This window comes from Pan paniscus, chromosome 4 (genome assembly GCF_029289425.2).
Source record: "Pan paniscus chromosome 4, NHGRI_mPanPan1-v2.0_pri, whole genome shotgun sequence".
In the NCBI taxonomy this organism is placed as follows: Eukaryota; Metazoa; Chordata; class Mammalia; order Primates; family Hominidae; genus Pan; species Pan paniscus.
This window is the reverse complement of record NC_073253.2, coordinates 141,004,636-141,020,110: the sequence shown is the minus strand read 5'-3', so window position 1 is coordinate 141,020,110 and position 15,475 is coordinate 141,004,636. Positions and strand designations below refer to the sequence as shown.

The 15,475-nt window shown below is 40.5% G+C and overlaps 1 protein-coding gene across 7 annotated transcripts in view; it reads left to right on the top strand.

The window, feature by feature from the left end:
• PRELID2 (PRELI domain containing 2) overlaps window positions 1-15,475 on the top strand; it is a 458,899-nt gene that overhangs the window by 68,741 nt on the left and 374,683 nt on the right. For 5 of the 7 annotated variants that reach the window (XR_010112231.1, XR_010112232.1, XM_055112744.2 and 2 more), the window contains one exon: window positions 1,705-1,774. Coding sequence is in view for 5 of the 7 variants with exons in the window: in XM_055112744.2 (XP_054968719.1) it covers window positions 1,705-1,764 (60 nt within the window). In the remaining 2 variants the exon portion in view is untranslated. Of the gene's footprint in view, window positions 1-1,704; window positions 1,775-6,173; window positions 10,336-15,475 lie in introns of those variants that run through there. The other 2 variants (XM_003829091.7, XM_003829090.8) reach the window with 1 other exon arrangement.

The window sequence follows — 15,475 nt, the reverse complement described above, 5'->3', positions numbered from 1 at the left end:
TCCTACCTCTGACAGTGGTGCTCCTGGTCCTGTGGTTTGCTGCTTTGGTTTAGCAAACACTCCTTACTACTCAGCATTCTCTCAAGATCCAGTAATACTTCTTCCTTCCAAGATAACGGTAGTATTTGTGGTGATGGCCAGGCAGAATCTGAAGGACCTTCTGAATCCTCAAGGAAACACTAACTTTAGTTTAGTCTACTTTGATGTTAAATATATTTTATTGTCTTCTCTAGCGATGCCTTTGATTACCCTCCGTCCCCATCCCTGGGCTTAGATCCCAAGTAGGAAGTCCCTGCCTTTTTCCTGCAGGCCCACGTGGTGTTCACAGCCCTGCATAATCATAAGAGGATCATATGGGTGCCTCTTAAGGGCATAGAGCTCTGGTGCCTGCTTGAGTCCCATTAAATCAGAATTTTCCTGGGAGGGGCCTGGGGATCTGTATTTTAAGTTCCCCTTATCATTATTCTTCTCTGCAATAATTCTCAGGCTCAGGTCTCTGAAAATAGCAGCTCCCTTTCCCATGGATCCAACTTTGATGTCCTGGAGACCTCAGTTTATAATTGCATCATAACCCTGTCTTCCCACTTGAAGGTTTATCCTCTGGTCTGTAAAACTTGTCCTTTAAGGAGGAAAGGAATTTATGCTTTCTTCTTTCTTCCAAGGTAGAATTTTTCTGGACAGGATGCCGAGTAGACAGGTGGGTATGGACAGTAGCAGAATGAACATTGCAAGAAGGTTCATGGAGGCCTTTGAAAAGGAAGAGGGTGCCTGTGCTGTTTCCCTGGCTTTATTATTTAATAGTTGTGTAACTTCGGGGAAATTATTTAAACCTCTTTGAGTTTCTGTTTCCTCGTCAGTAAAATGTGGGTAAGGATAGTACTTATTTGGAGGTTTTATGTGTATTAAGGTGTCCTAGGTCAGCTCTTGGGGCACAGACTTAGTTTGAGATTTGCCTGCAGGCGGTATTGGAGAGCGCACTCAGGAACAACTCTTGTCATGGGGTACGGGAAGGGATTTTTGAACTGCAATGCACTTGCAACAAAGGTCTTAGCTGATCCCTTGGGGAGCTGAGGGTTGGATGCTCCTCCGAGTTGTCCCAAATTAAGGGAAGGGGGCCAGGTCTTTATACCCCTGTACATACCAGTCATCCAATGATGTATGCTGCCCCTGGAGGGACATGACTTCAGGTAAGGCAGCTCCCTTTGGCAGAGGGTGGCTGTGTGCCAGCAGCAGCCTACAGTCTTGGTGGAAAGGGAAGGAGTGCTTTAGTTCTGGGAGGGGTCTCAGTGGTACTCCATAGCACTCGCTACCCCCAGGTAATGCACATAAAACCCCAGCAGTGAATCTAGCATATTTGTAAATGTTCAATGAATATTAACTACTGCCATTATCATTCTAGCTCTGGCAGGGCCACTTTCAAGAAGTTATTTAACTACTCTTGGGCTGTTTTCTTATGTTTAAAATGGAGATCATAAGCTCCGTTCTGCCTATGTCCCTGAGTAGTTCTGAGCACATGCGGAGATAATGTATGTGAAATTGCTGAGTAAAATATTATAAAAATGTCAGGTATGGCTATGAGCCTACTTTGTTGAAATGAATATATGGCCATGACCTGGATTCTTTGAAGGGAAAAGGTTGTGATAAATGTAAAAGTACTTGTCTGTGAAATAGGGCATTTTAATTTTTTTTTCCTTCTTTCTATAGGGAATTAGAATCATGGAGATGCTGCTAAAGGAACAGTGTGGTGCCCCCTTAGCTGAATAAAGAATCATCAGTGAGTACCAAAAGCAAAGTCAGAATTATTTACGCAAGCCATATTTTCATGCTTATCAGCCTGGTATTCTACAGCAGCCTCCCTGGGCTATTCGCGCTGCACATTTCCCAGTTATATGCACAGAATACTATTTCACAGGTGTTTTATCTCTTCAGTACTTTTATTTACTTGGCTCTTTGATTTTCAGAGCAGTTTTGTATTACATGCTGGGTTACAACTCTATTCAAATTGTTAAAACTGTTGCACAATCTACCATGATTGAGAGCCTCAAGGTGTCATAGATTTGTAAAGACTGCAGCTCAGATTAACTGAGGCTTAATGTTTTTGTTCTGAAAATAATCAAAGGAAGGCTTTAAAAGTGTAATTGGAGCAGGAAGAGAAACAAGGAAGGGGCATGTTGATTGGCCAGTGAAACAAATATCTCTTATTAGTCATATGTATTTCCACTGATTGTGGGTAACTGCCTGAAATGCTATTGAAAGGGATTCTGAAGTCTTGAGAGTAATTCCCAGGCTCTGGGTAAGAGTGCCTTGGTGGTTAACAGTGTCTGCCATGGGCACAGGATGGAAGGAGGACAGCACTCATGCTGAAGCACGTGCCACATCTAGTTTAGGGCAAATGGTATAGGGTTAACAGATAGTGGGGGATTGCAGAACTACTCAACTCCCTACCCCCACCTCCTAAATTTCTATTGTCTGAATCAGGGAGAATGGTCTTTATAGTGGAAAGGGCAGGGCAGAGTTATTTAAGAAAGAATCAAAGCCCAAAATAAATGAGTATGATATGTTTACATCTTACAGAATTTATAGGCCTTAGGTTTTTTTGTTTTTGTTTGTTTGAGATGGAGTCTTGCTCTGTTGCCCAGGCTGGAGTGCAGTGGTGTGATCTCGGCTCACTGCAGCCCCCACCTCCCTGCAACCTCCGCCTCCCGGGTTCAAGCCATTCTCCTGCTTCAGTCTCCCGAGAGGCAGGAACTACAGGTGTGCACCATCATGCCCGGCTAATTTTTGTATTTTTAGTAGAGATGGGGTTTCACCATGCTGGCCAGGCTGGTCTTGAACTCCTGACTTCATGATCCACCTGCCTCAGCCTCCCAAAGTGCTAGGATTACAGGTGTGAGCCACTGTGCCTGGTCAGGCCTTAGGTTTTTAACATCTGAGAGTTGAAACCTTTGAATAAAACAAACTTTACCTTGGGTAATGTAGAATTACCTCAGGTTTTCTTGTGTTGGTTTAAAAGTTGAGACACGTGGTCTTGTGTAAGCAACCTGGTATTCTAATTGTGATAAACAATAAAGTGTGAGAGCAGTTAACCAAAAAGAAGCAAAAGGAACATCATATACAAGCACCTTGGCGTGTAAAGCATGCTGTCCAGACCTGTGAATGAACATCATTTGGAGAATTGTAAAGTCTTTCTGCTTATTTGCAGGTTGGACTCCATTTTGATTAATATTAAACCTCTGTATACTTAATACATATTAATAGACTCCTTTATTACTGGAAAAGCTAAACAAGATAATTTCATTTAGCATAGGCATACACATAGCAGGTGCTCATAAATGTTGGAATTGAATCTAAATATGGTTTACTCCTACACCCACCCTGTTCCTTAAAAAATTATAGAGAACAACTTGGCCACATCTCCCTGTTTTTCTCGGCTAGCATATTTGTGAGGCTCACTAAGCACCTCTTGTACTTGCATGCTTAGGCACAGATCCCATCTTACTCTGGAGGGTGGGATCTCGAGTCAGCTCCAAGGTAAATGAGGGAATGAGGGGTCTCCATTTCCATGGGAAAGGTATACACCTATTGGTCTTCAAACTTCAAATTCGTGTTTTTGAAACTTTCTTGAGCATCAGAGTCATCTGGAGGATTTGTTAACACAGATTGGTGGGCCCCACTCCCCAAGTTCTGATTCAGTAGGTCTGAGATGGGGCCTGAGCATTTGTGTTTCTAACAGATTTCCAGGTGATGGTGATCCTGGTCCTGGGGCCACACTTTGAGAATGGCAGTTTTAAATGAGTTCACTTCTTTGGGTGGAGACAGATGAAATGCCAGGGCACTGAGAAAACTAATAGCTAAGAGTTAGATATTGTCATGTATTCGGTCAACTTTTGATTAATAGGAAGGATGATATTCTTTGTATGGCTTTTCCCTGATTTTAGCATCTCAGCTTCTTGTTTGCCCCCTTTTTTGTTGCTTAAATGTGGCCAGGCTCTACCCTGGAGCAAATGCAGTTGAAAAGAGGGGAAGTGAGATTCACATCAACTCGTACTTTAAATCAGTTTGCATTTAAATTGTTGGTAGTGAAGATGAGCAAATTAAACAAGTTTACAGCATTACCTATTGTCTTGTTACCCATGTTCTGTGTTTTGTTTTGTTTTATTTTGAGACAGGGTCTCACTGTTCTGTCGCCCAGGCTGGGGTGCAGTAGCGCAATCACAGCTCACCATAGCCTTGACCTCTGGGGTTCAAGCAATCCTCACACCTCAGCCCCCTTAGTAGCTGGGACCATAGGCGTGCACCACCACACCTGGCTAATTTTTTCCTTTTTTATAGAGGTGAAGTCTCCCTATGTTGCCCAGGCTGGTGTGTTTTTTATGTTTGTTTGTTTGTGTTTTTGTCCTGTGGTTGAGGGCTAAGCCATGAACTCAGGGCATCGTATTTGTGAAAAGCAACTTACTCTCCTCTCTTAAGTGAAATGGTCGAGGTCTGAATATAACCAGGAGTTTAGTACAGGACAGTTGCATTTAATGCATTCAATGCAATGAAATTTCCTGAAGGATTTATATAATTCAAACTCTCAAAATTCATGACCAGTTTTCTCAGAGGAGTAACTGTAAAGTAGGGGATATATGTATATGTATGTATGTACTCTTACCACATAAATCTACAATTTGATGTTGCATCGAATGCTGCCAGCTTATTCCTTTCCTTTTCTCCCATTTTCTTGACTATTTTTACAAAGTTTGTCAAGTTTGAAATATGCCTATTTTAATGGAACTTTTTAATTTCTCAGAATTAACTGTATGGAAAATGGAGGGGGTGGTTGTAGGTGGGGGTACTACTGTTTTCATTCGTTGTAAAATGCTACATTAAAAGAAGTGGGGGAAATTAGCTCTATAGCTATAATAAAGTAGAGGTCATAAAACTACAGCCTGTAAACCAAATTTAGCTGGCTGCCTGCTTTTATACACGAAGTTTTATTGGAACACAACTATGCTTCTAACTATGTTCAAAGCTACAACTGCAGAGTTGAATAGTTATAACAGTGACCTTATAGCTACAAAGCCTATAATATTTACTGTCTGGTCCTTGAAGAAAATTTTTGCCTACTGATTGAGTGTCCTAAATTAACATCAAGGAGTGTTGTGGTGCTTGTTTGGCCTTTCAAAATATAGTGTTTGATCACGTCTTACCCCTAAAGTTTATAGTTTGACAGTTTGTTTTTCTTGCATTAGCTCTAACGTCAACACTTTGTGAAGACTTGGCTGATTTTGTATTAAGACATAAAAAGGTATTAAAATGATAATAACAGGAAGTTAAAATACCAGCAACAGTGGTCACTAAAATTGCTCATAAAGTTCCAGTGCGCGTACACAATGGAGTAGACATATAGGCATTTAGTTTGGCACATAAAGTGGCACTGTGATGAGGCTAGAGGGTAGGTGCTATTTATAATTTACTCAATTTTTTCAGCTTTGGAATTTTGCAATTTTTAATACTTAAAAGACGTTTTGTGGGATTTGCAGAAATCTGCATAAGGAGACAGTATTTAATATTTTTATATCATACCACATTTTAAATTTGCATAATTTAAATTCACCTAGAAAGTGACTACGTTCTACATTGTACCTAACATTAAAGATACTTCACAGAACTCTCTGACCTGTATGTCCAAGTGGGCATTTGAAAATGAGAAAGCTTAGAAGGTGACTTTTGTCATGAGCCAAAATGGAGACACATAAATCTCACTAACCAATATGCTTGTGGCATTGCTGTTGACATATCCCTTTGATAGATTTTTGATTTCCTGTCATTTTTGAATAAAACAAATAACCCTGACAGCTGTCTGTTCTTGCCACTGGCAGTTGGGAGATCAGACTTGGTGAGATTTGACAACATAGCAGAGTTCTATCACACTGGAATGATTAAGACCTCAATTTTAGCTATATCTTAACTCTTCTCTGAACCAGCTCCTTTGGGTAGTTGGACTTAATAAAATGAGGTGCTTGCCTTGTTCGAAGATCATTAGGAGGGAGAAATGCAATTTCAAGAATTATCCGTAGTGATAGAATTCAAGTGGACTCTGAAGAGTTGCTTCAGAAAAGAGGGCAAATAAGTATTGATTGGTGAGACATGTTTATGAGGTGATAAAGCCTGTTTGCTTTCTCTTGCAGGAGAGCTGTATCCGTGTCTACTTTTTTATTTATTTTTATTTTTTTGAGAATCACTTCTTGGCCACAGCATATCACAGACACAGTTTCTGGAATACAGGTTTGAGGATACAGTGTTGGCAGCTTCAAGAAGAGAAGACCTTCTTGCCAGGACATAAAATGATACCCTCCTCTGGGAGCCTGCTTCGAATAGTGGGACTCAGGGAGATAAGACCTTCTTGCTGGATTTTTATGACACAATCTCTTTATAATTTTACAAATAAAGGAAAAAAGACCCATGTAAGATATGTGTGCCCTTCCTCAGGGTGTTCTGCTGGTTGTCTGGTGATGGTGTCAGGGCAGCTAAGGACAGGATAAAGGCCGGAGAGGGTGCTTGTGCCCTTATGTTATCAGCACCGTTGTTCATAGGATTTGTGAGGGGATTCTGGAACCAATAAGGGAGTTGAACTGGTACCTGATTCACGGGTGGACTGGAACAAACAGGAATCTACCAGACCTATGTTGAAGCTAAGCCGTATTTATAACAATGTTTAAGATTCTCAGAAATCAGGAGATTTTTATCCTATCCATAAGTAATATGTAACTGCCATAAGTATAGCTTTTAGAATGTAATATGTAAACTGTGATTTGGTCCTCTGAAAAAAAAAATGAAATGAAGAGTGGGAAGGCAGTTTCTTTTCTGCTAATTCGTTCTGTGATGGTGAGCAAGCAAATCATTAACCTCTCTGTTTTTTATTGGGCAAATGGGGATAATCAGGCACAGGTCTTTCCGCCAATGCGTTATGATGATTAAAGAAGGTAATTTTGTGCAGGGTTTTAAGTCAACAGACAGACCTGGGTTTGAATCCAAGTGCTGGCACCTACTTGCTCAGTGATCATGAACACAATTTTAAATCTTTCTGAATCTCATTTAAAAAAATTTGTGAAACAAGATGATAGAATTAATTTTGTGAGATTGTTGGACTGATTTGAGATCATGCCTATGAAGTACCTAGCACGCTGCCTAGTACATAGTAGAAGTCCAGGAAATGGAAGCCATTATTATGTAAAACATTTTGCAAAGGTACTTTTTAACTGTAACGTAAAGTGGTACTACTGTTTGAAACTTAGATGGCAGTAGTTTGCATTTCTCGTGATCAGAAGCCAAAATATAAATACATACTACCTAAAAAATCTTGAAGAGAGGTAATAATTTGAAATTCATCTTCTTAAGATAAAAATCAGGGCAGGGTGTGGTGGCTCATACCTGTAATCCCAGTACTTTGGGAGGCCGAGGCGGGTGGATCACAAGGTCAGGAGTTCGAGACCAGCCTGGCCAATATGGTGAAACCCCGTCTCTACTAAAAATACAAAAAAATTAGCTGGGCATGGTGGCGCATGCCTGTAATCCTAGCTACTTGGGAGTCTGAGGCAGGAGAATTGCTTGAACTCAGGAGGTGAAGGTTGCAGTAAGCCGAGATTGTGCCACTGCACCCCAGCCTGGGTGACAGAGCAAGACTCCATCACAAAAAAAAAAAAAAAAATTCAGGCCGTTACTGGAGAGTCTTTGGGAAATTTTTTTTAAAAATGTCTGAAAAATTTTCCACTTAATCCGTTGATGAATTTCAAAGCAATTATATTTTTTCATACAAGCCTGCCACTGTGAGTCTGTTCTTATTGTATCTGAGCTCTTCGTCCTGCCTGAATTTTGTCTCTTAATTTCTTTTCAGCTTCATAGTGTTTCATTCTTCAATTGTGTTGGAGGGAAAAATAATGGTAGAAACTAAAACACACTTTGACCTTTTTTTTCCAATTTGTAAGTGGCATTTGGTAGGCTTTTGGAGTAATAGCCTATTTCAAAAAATAAGGGGTGATGCAAATTATTGTGGAAGTGAGAGGCAAGAAATTTGTATTTGGAGGTTGACATTAGAGTAAGTTTAACCCTTCACACTCAACAACTCCCATCCTCTGAAGGCAGGAGTTCTCAACCTCGGCTGTCTGTTAGGATTGCTTGGGGAGCTTTCTGCAATTCTGATGCCTGGGTTGCTTCTCAGACCAAAAATCAGAATCTCAGGTAGTGGAACCAAGGCATCAGCTTTTAAAAAACCTCCTTTGGTAGTTCCAGTGGGCAGCTAAGAACACTACAGTGACTTTTAGGTATTTGCAGACATTATCTAATTTTTTTCTTAATATCTCTGTGGTTGGAAAGGATCTTTGTAGCAGGAATTTTTTTTATTAGAAATAGACTGAGGCACAGAGAGGTTGAATTTCTGCCTTGTGTGCCCGGTTCCAGCACAGTGCGGTTGTGTCGTTGGTCTTTTTTAGTATTTCCTATTTCCAATTTTCTAAGAAAAGACAGAATTAAAAAAAAAAATCTCCTAGTTTTTTATTGGCAACCAATTCAGAATTGTTTAAAACATTGTGCTGGCCAAAACAAAAAACATGTTTGCCAGCCAGTAGTTTTTAGCCTCTGCTTCCAGAGTGTTAAGGACAGGCCTGAACATCCTGGCCAAGCTTTAATAGATTTGCATTTTTGTACTCTGGATGTACGTTGTATTCTGCCTCTCCTCTAAGACTACCTTTAGATGTATCTTCCTCCTCATTCCTAAATAATCCTCAGGGATTACTTTTCCTCACTCAGTAATTTTCCCCCTGCAGGCAGCTATTGCTTCCAGCTTCACATACATGGCTTAGAAATTTTATGGTCTTTTTTTTTTTTCATTTACTTTTTTTTGAGATAGGGTCTCACTATGTTGATCAGGCTGGTCTTGAACTTCTGGCCTCAAATGATCCTCCTGCCTCTGCCTCCCAAAGTGCTGGGATTACAGGCTTGAGCCACTGTGTCTGTCCTCTTTTTGGAATTAATTAGGGCTTGTTAATTTTTTTTAATTATATGTTTTGTGATAGAACATTTAGAAGTCCATGTTTTTTATTCTGTACTGTGTAGCTTAAGAAATGTCAAAACCAGGAGTACAGCCTTATTGGGCACACTAGAAACAAGAGTGGGAAAGGGTTAATTCACAGACCTGGCTAGTCTCCTCCTGTCTTCAAGGCGATGATTTACCCTGTGATTCTCAGACTTCACATGTACCAGAAATCTTTAGGGCAATGTGCTAACGTGCAGGTTCTCAGTCCCTTTCCCCAGCGATTCTGATTCGTGGAATTTCAGTTGATCATTCAGGACACAGTATAAAGTTCTTATGCAGAGAGAAGCTGACTTGAACTATCCCTATATGATTGAGGTGCTTTTACCAGGAAGGGGCTTTTATAGTTTCAGTCATATATGGATGAAAAAGGTGCTGTATTCTTTTTCTATGAACTACTTTGTGTATTTTATAAGCAGTATATATGTACTGATACTCGTTTATCAGACATTGTGCGGTGCATGGTGTAGAAAACTCAAGGTTATTCTTTTAACTTGCACATCTTTTTTACTTTATTTCAATCATTTACATCAAACTATTTCTTAATTTAGTATACATTTCTCTGCTTTTGCAAACACAGTCTACTGGGGATAATTAAATCTTTTCAGAGTCGTCATATATGTTTTTAATTCTTTCAGGTCCTACTTAGTTTTGTTAAAGTCCCTACACTGAAGGCTCCAGATACATTTGCTCTTTGAGTTCTACCATGGTTTTTAGAGTTTTTCTTTTCCCTCACTTTTATCTGTCATTTATCTCTCCCATTACTGTGCCTACCTCTAGGAAGCTTTCTCTAATTTGCCCTGGGGTTGGGAAATTGTGTAACTGCATACTATATGTTGAATAAGAGTAGAGAGGATTTGAATGAGGTTTTGAGAGGCTGTTCTAGCAATAAAAATGAATGTACTTTGCTACATTGACTTGGTGACATTATTTCAGTGGCTCAACTCTCTTCCTCTAACTTACTTCTTTATCCTCATCTGCAGTTGTCATATTTGTGACCTCGCGGCAAGTGAGATATTGCTAGAAATAATTTCTCTTGATCAATAAACCATTGTCTCCCCCAGCTGTGTTAGTGTTTTTGTGTATTCAGTTCTATAATGTGAAACTTTAGAGGATTAAAACTCAAAAAATGATCAGGCCAAATTTTTATGTGGGATGAAGTGTTTCTGATTCAGTGTTATTGTGATATAGAGCTATAAATTAGTTGTTTACCTATGAAATTCCTTCCTGCAGTCATTCTGAAATAAAGTTGTTACAGCTGATATTTATGTGTGCATTCTAATTTTGGGGGGTATCCCATCTCTCAGCCAAGCTTGTGGTTATCGTTTATAGTAATAATCCTAGTCCTTTTCAGCTGGCCCAGATGAGGGTGTTATCCTGACCATACGATGTTAGCTCCCTGCCTTCCCTCAAGGTGAGACATTAGAGTTTCTTCCAGAAATAAGCAGAGGCCACCATTATTGAGTAACCTGGGTGGGCCAGGTGCTAATGGAACGAAGGACCAGGACCTGCAGAGGGAGAAGTAATGAAGCCCAACATGGACAAACAGAATGAAGCCAGGTGTTTCCAAAGGGTGAAGGAGAGAGAGTGTAGCTTCTTGTTGGCCTGTGAGGCTCAGCTCTATTTTCTGTACTTTGTTTCTATGTTTCGTATTTATCCTTTCATTGGTCCTCATTTTACTTGAATGTGTTTGGGTGGGTTTCTGTGCCTTGTTACCAGAATGTCTTGTCCACACCCTGTTAATGCCCTTCCTTTGCTAGAGCCCAGGTATGGTGATGATCCTTCCTTTAGGGGTAGAGCCCTAAGTTCAGCCAGCATTTATTGAGCATCTGCTGTGTGCAGGAATACGGCAGGATTTGTTTTCTCTTTTGACTTGATCCAGTGTGTCACTAGAAGGCATGTATCATTATATGAGGGAGCTTTAAAAAGTTCATAGGAAAATGGGATTAAAAGATAAAAATATAAACTTTATTTCTCAGAATAAGTTCTATCAAATTCAAGAGACTTTTTAAAGCAATGATACCAGCCATTTAGTCCATCCCTAAAGAACTGAGGGTCTTGGGAATTTAACCAGGTCAATGCAGTCTTTTTTACATTATTAACTGAAGAAAAATTGGTTGCCTTTAAAGGTTTCTTTTAAGATTAGAAAACAAAAAAAGTCAGAAGGATCCAAGTCAGGACTGTAAGGTAGATGCCTAATGATTTCCCATGAAAAATCTCACAAAATTGTTTTTAATGAGAGGAATGAGCAGGAGCATTATTGTGGAGAAGGCCTCTGAGGAAGCTTTCCTGTGTGTCTTTCTGCTAAAGCTTTGGCTGACTTTCTCAAAATACCCTCATAATAAGCAGATGTTGTTGTTTGCCCTCCAGAAAGTCAACAAGCAAAATGCCCTGAGCATCCCAAAACACGGTTGCCATGACCTTTGCTCTGGACCAGTCGGCTTGTGCTTTGACTGGACCACTTCTACCTCTTGGTAGCCATTGGTATGATTGTAGTTTGTCTTCAAGATTGTACTAATAAAGCCATGTTTCATCTCCTTGTGCAATTCTTTGAAGAAATGCTTCAGGATCTTGATCTTACCTGTTTAAAATTTCCATAGAAAGCTCCACTCTTGTCTGCACCTGATCTGGGTGCAATGATTTTTACACTTATTGAGTGTAGAGTTTGTTCAACATTAATTTTTCAGTCAGAATTGTATAAGTTAAACCAACTGAGATGTCTGTGGTGTTGGTTATTGCTTCTGCTAATTGCCATCCTCTTCAACTGGGGCACAAACAAGATTAATTTTTTTCTTAGAAATTGACGTGGATGGCCTGCCACTGTAGGGTTCATCTTCAGCATCATCTGGTCCCTTCTTAAAATGAGCTATGCATTTGTAAACTGCTGATTTCTTTGCAGAATTGTAAGACATCAATGATTTCATCATTCATCCCAAGCTTCACCATAGATTTGATGTTTTTGTTTCAATCTTAGCAAAATTTATGTTGTTCTGGTAGGGGCTCTTTTCAAACTAATGTTTTAGCTTCCTTAGTACCTCAAACCAGATCCTGTTTAGACATATTATAACAACTTAGTATGAGTTTATTTTGGTGAAAAAAATTGAAATTCATGCATAGTTTTTCATCATATGCATTTTCCATGAATTTTTAAAAGATTCCGTGCACTGACAGATGGCAGTAGTGGGAACCAATTGATGGTAAGACCAGACACAGTTACCTCTTGGGTATATCAAACAATGATTACTTATTTAAAGGATGCAGAAGAAAAATTAGCATAGGATGCACAGTGGAGAGATCAGCAGAAACACATAGGTTTGTGGCCCCAAAGCTCACCAGCAAATGCACGGTTGTGAATGATAATGTCTGAGTGAGAGAAGGGCATGTTATACCTTTGGTGAGATAATAGCTTCTCTCTAGCCCAGCCTTATATACAGAAGGGTGGAGCTGGCTGCATGAGACCACCTCATCTGAGTCAGGTAGGAGCTCTGCAGTACACAAATTGCAAGGTACAGGACATTGAGGTGTAAATGTTTACCTTCAAGCTGTTCTGATGGTTACAGCCTGGTTTGAGGACATCCTTGAATTCAGGCTGCAGTGTCAGCACAGTGTTTCCCTGATGTCTCAGGGCAGGAGGGTAGCATGCTGACTTGTGTGGGCTAGTCCTGCGAGCCTGAGAACCTCAACACAAGCCTTGGAAAGACTGAGGAAGGTGGAAAGGGAGAGTCCTAAGAATGGCAAAGTCACTGTGGTAGCGACTCAGGACAGAAGTTAACTGAAAGAAGCTTAACTTACAGAATTTTGAAATGCTGTCTTCAAAATTTTAAATGCAGTATTTTATACCTTAGCTGCCAATTGGTAAAACCTGGGGAACTTTAAAAAACACCGATGCCAGGGTCTCACCCTCAGAGATTCTTTCTGGTTTATTGGTCAGTGTTGCTGGCCCGATGCAGGCCCCAGCATCAGGGTTGCATGTAGCTCCCAAGGTGATCCTGAAGCCATGGGCAGTTATTCCTACCAAAGCCAGAAGTCATGATGTTCTCTTATCAGTAGTAACCTTTAGGAAGCTTGCTGGAGAAGGAAGTTTGAGACAAAAGATCTCTCCTTTCTAGTGTTTTACCTCAAGTCCTTCAGAAAAATACAATTCACTGTCCTAGAAAAAAGTGCCTCAGTGCCTCTTAAATGCTAATAGAAGAAAAGAGATTCTAAAAATACTACTTCGTGCACAGCCTGTTTGGTTATGATCAAAAGTTTAAGTTGCATTTGTTGGAACAACCCCTTGCAGAAAAAGGATCCCACAGTAACTCCAGACACTTGATTGTCTTGAAGGGTTAACCTGAGTAACTGCAGGGCCGGACCTTAAGATGTAGCTGTGGACTGCATGCTGTGCCAGAGGCAGCAGAGAGAAAATAGCGGCCACTATCCTGTTAAATTAAACTCCACGGAGCTATTCTCCAGCATTCTCAGAGAAGGTTAGAGCCATTTCGTGCCTGCCATCTGTTAGGCTGCTGATGGAATCATTACTTCTTTGTGCCGGTGCCAGGATAAACTTTTAGATCCGATGACAAAGGAGAAAATGCGAACTTGTCCAGTTGCATGTTTTTGTTTTTCCATTTTAAGTTTAGGTGTCTCCCTACATTTGAAAACTCATCAATTGTTTAAACTTTAAAATTACTGCACTGCCAGTTTCTTCAGTGGTTTGTAGGGAAATTATTTTCTGGGCTGAAGCCCCTTCTTTCATTTGTGTTTATTTAAGAAGGTAGTCATTAGTCTTGCAGAAACCAAAGTCATTCTTGTCAATCAGAGAAAAAAATCCAAAAAACAAAAAACAATTCCCTGGGCCCCAGGACAGGAGGCTTACAGAAAGCAGGCAGGAAGGGTTTAATGAATGAATCACCCCAAAATATAGTTATTGTAAATGGCGACAGGATGTGGGGTGAGGAGAGGAAGAAAGAAACTAAGAACCCTACCAAGGTCATAGCTGTCACTGACTAGATGAGGGTGATGGAGGAAAACCTCTATTGTCTGATATTTTCTTTCACAAATGACATTTTGGAGAATTGGAAGATGTAGCATGGAGGTCTATAGTGTTCAATTCAATCCGTCTCCCGAACCCTGCCCCCAACATATCTTTAGGTATGGCAAGAAAGTTTAATGACGCTTTTCTGCTAGTTTCTTGGTGATTGGACATAAAGACCTTAAAAATCTTGGAGTCGCATTGGTGGCACTAGATGGCCACAATTTTATGGTTTCAGATTGCATTAAACAGTATGCATCAGATTACTATTGGAGCTATTCCAGTATGGAAAGTAGTCTTTCTGTACGTGTCAACTCAGAAGCCAGCATTGTAACTTGTTTCTTTAGGTGTTAATTGTTCTGTCAAGTGCTATGAGAACCATTTCTTCTTGGAAAAATAAATGGTAACAATGTTTTTTTGAGCCTTATTAAAGGAAAGGGTTTTGCAGAGAAGTATTGGGGAAGAGCGAGGAGTCAGCTAGACATTTAGTTTTCTGCTGGTCTACCTCTGAAACCTCCTTCTGGGGGGTATTGCATGCAATTCTCAAAACAGGATATTTGTTCTCTTAGGGATCTGCAGTCATCTCTGTGAGGGGTGTGTTAAGCTACAGCATAGGCCAACAAAAACTTTTCTTTTTTGAGATGCAGTTTCACTCTTGTCACCCAGGCTGGAGAGCAATGGCACGATCTCAGCTCACTGCAACCTCTGCTTCCTGGGTTCAAGCAATTTTCCTGCCTCAGCCTCCCGCGTAGCTGGGATTACAGGCACCCGCCACCACGCCTAGCTAATTTTTGTATTTTTAGTAGAGACGGGGTTTCACCATGTTGGCCAGGCTGGTTTTAAACTCCTGACCTCAGGTGATCCACCCGCCTTGGCCTCCCAAAGTGCTGGGATTACAGGCGTGAGCCACCGTGCCTGGCCCAAAAACTCTTCTTTTGGAGCATTAATTTTTCTCAAAGCTTTGTGGAAAAATGGTATTTTTATATTACAACAGGCAAATAACTTTGTAGAAAGTAAAATTGGAATGGATTGTTAATTTTTAAAAAGTGAGACTTAATTGTGTTTGGGGCACTGGAAATGCTTGGAATGCTGCCTAACACACAGTAAGTGTTATAGTTGGTTGAATGTAACGGAGATACCAAAGAATGGCAATTGCATATGGTTCAGCCTAATACAATTACTTGCGATCAGTACATTGCCAAATGCTCCAGAGCCCTGTTCTGCTGGTAGGGATCTGGGGTCTCTTGGAAAAGTTAGAGAAGCCGTGATTGAGGCCACCCCCAATCACTGGAACTCCTAGAATTTCCATGTTCTGCAGAATCAGCCTATGTTCTTGCAGCATATCCGGGAAGCCTGGGTAAGCCTTGCCATCAGCAGCATCATGGGTT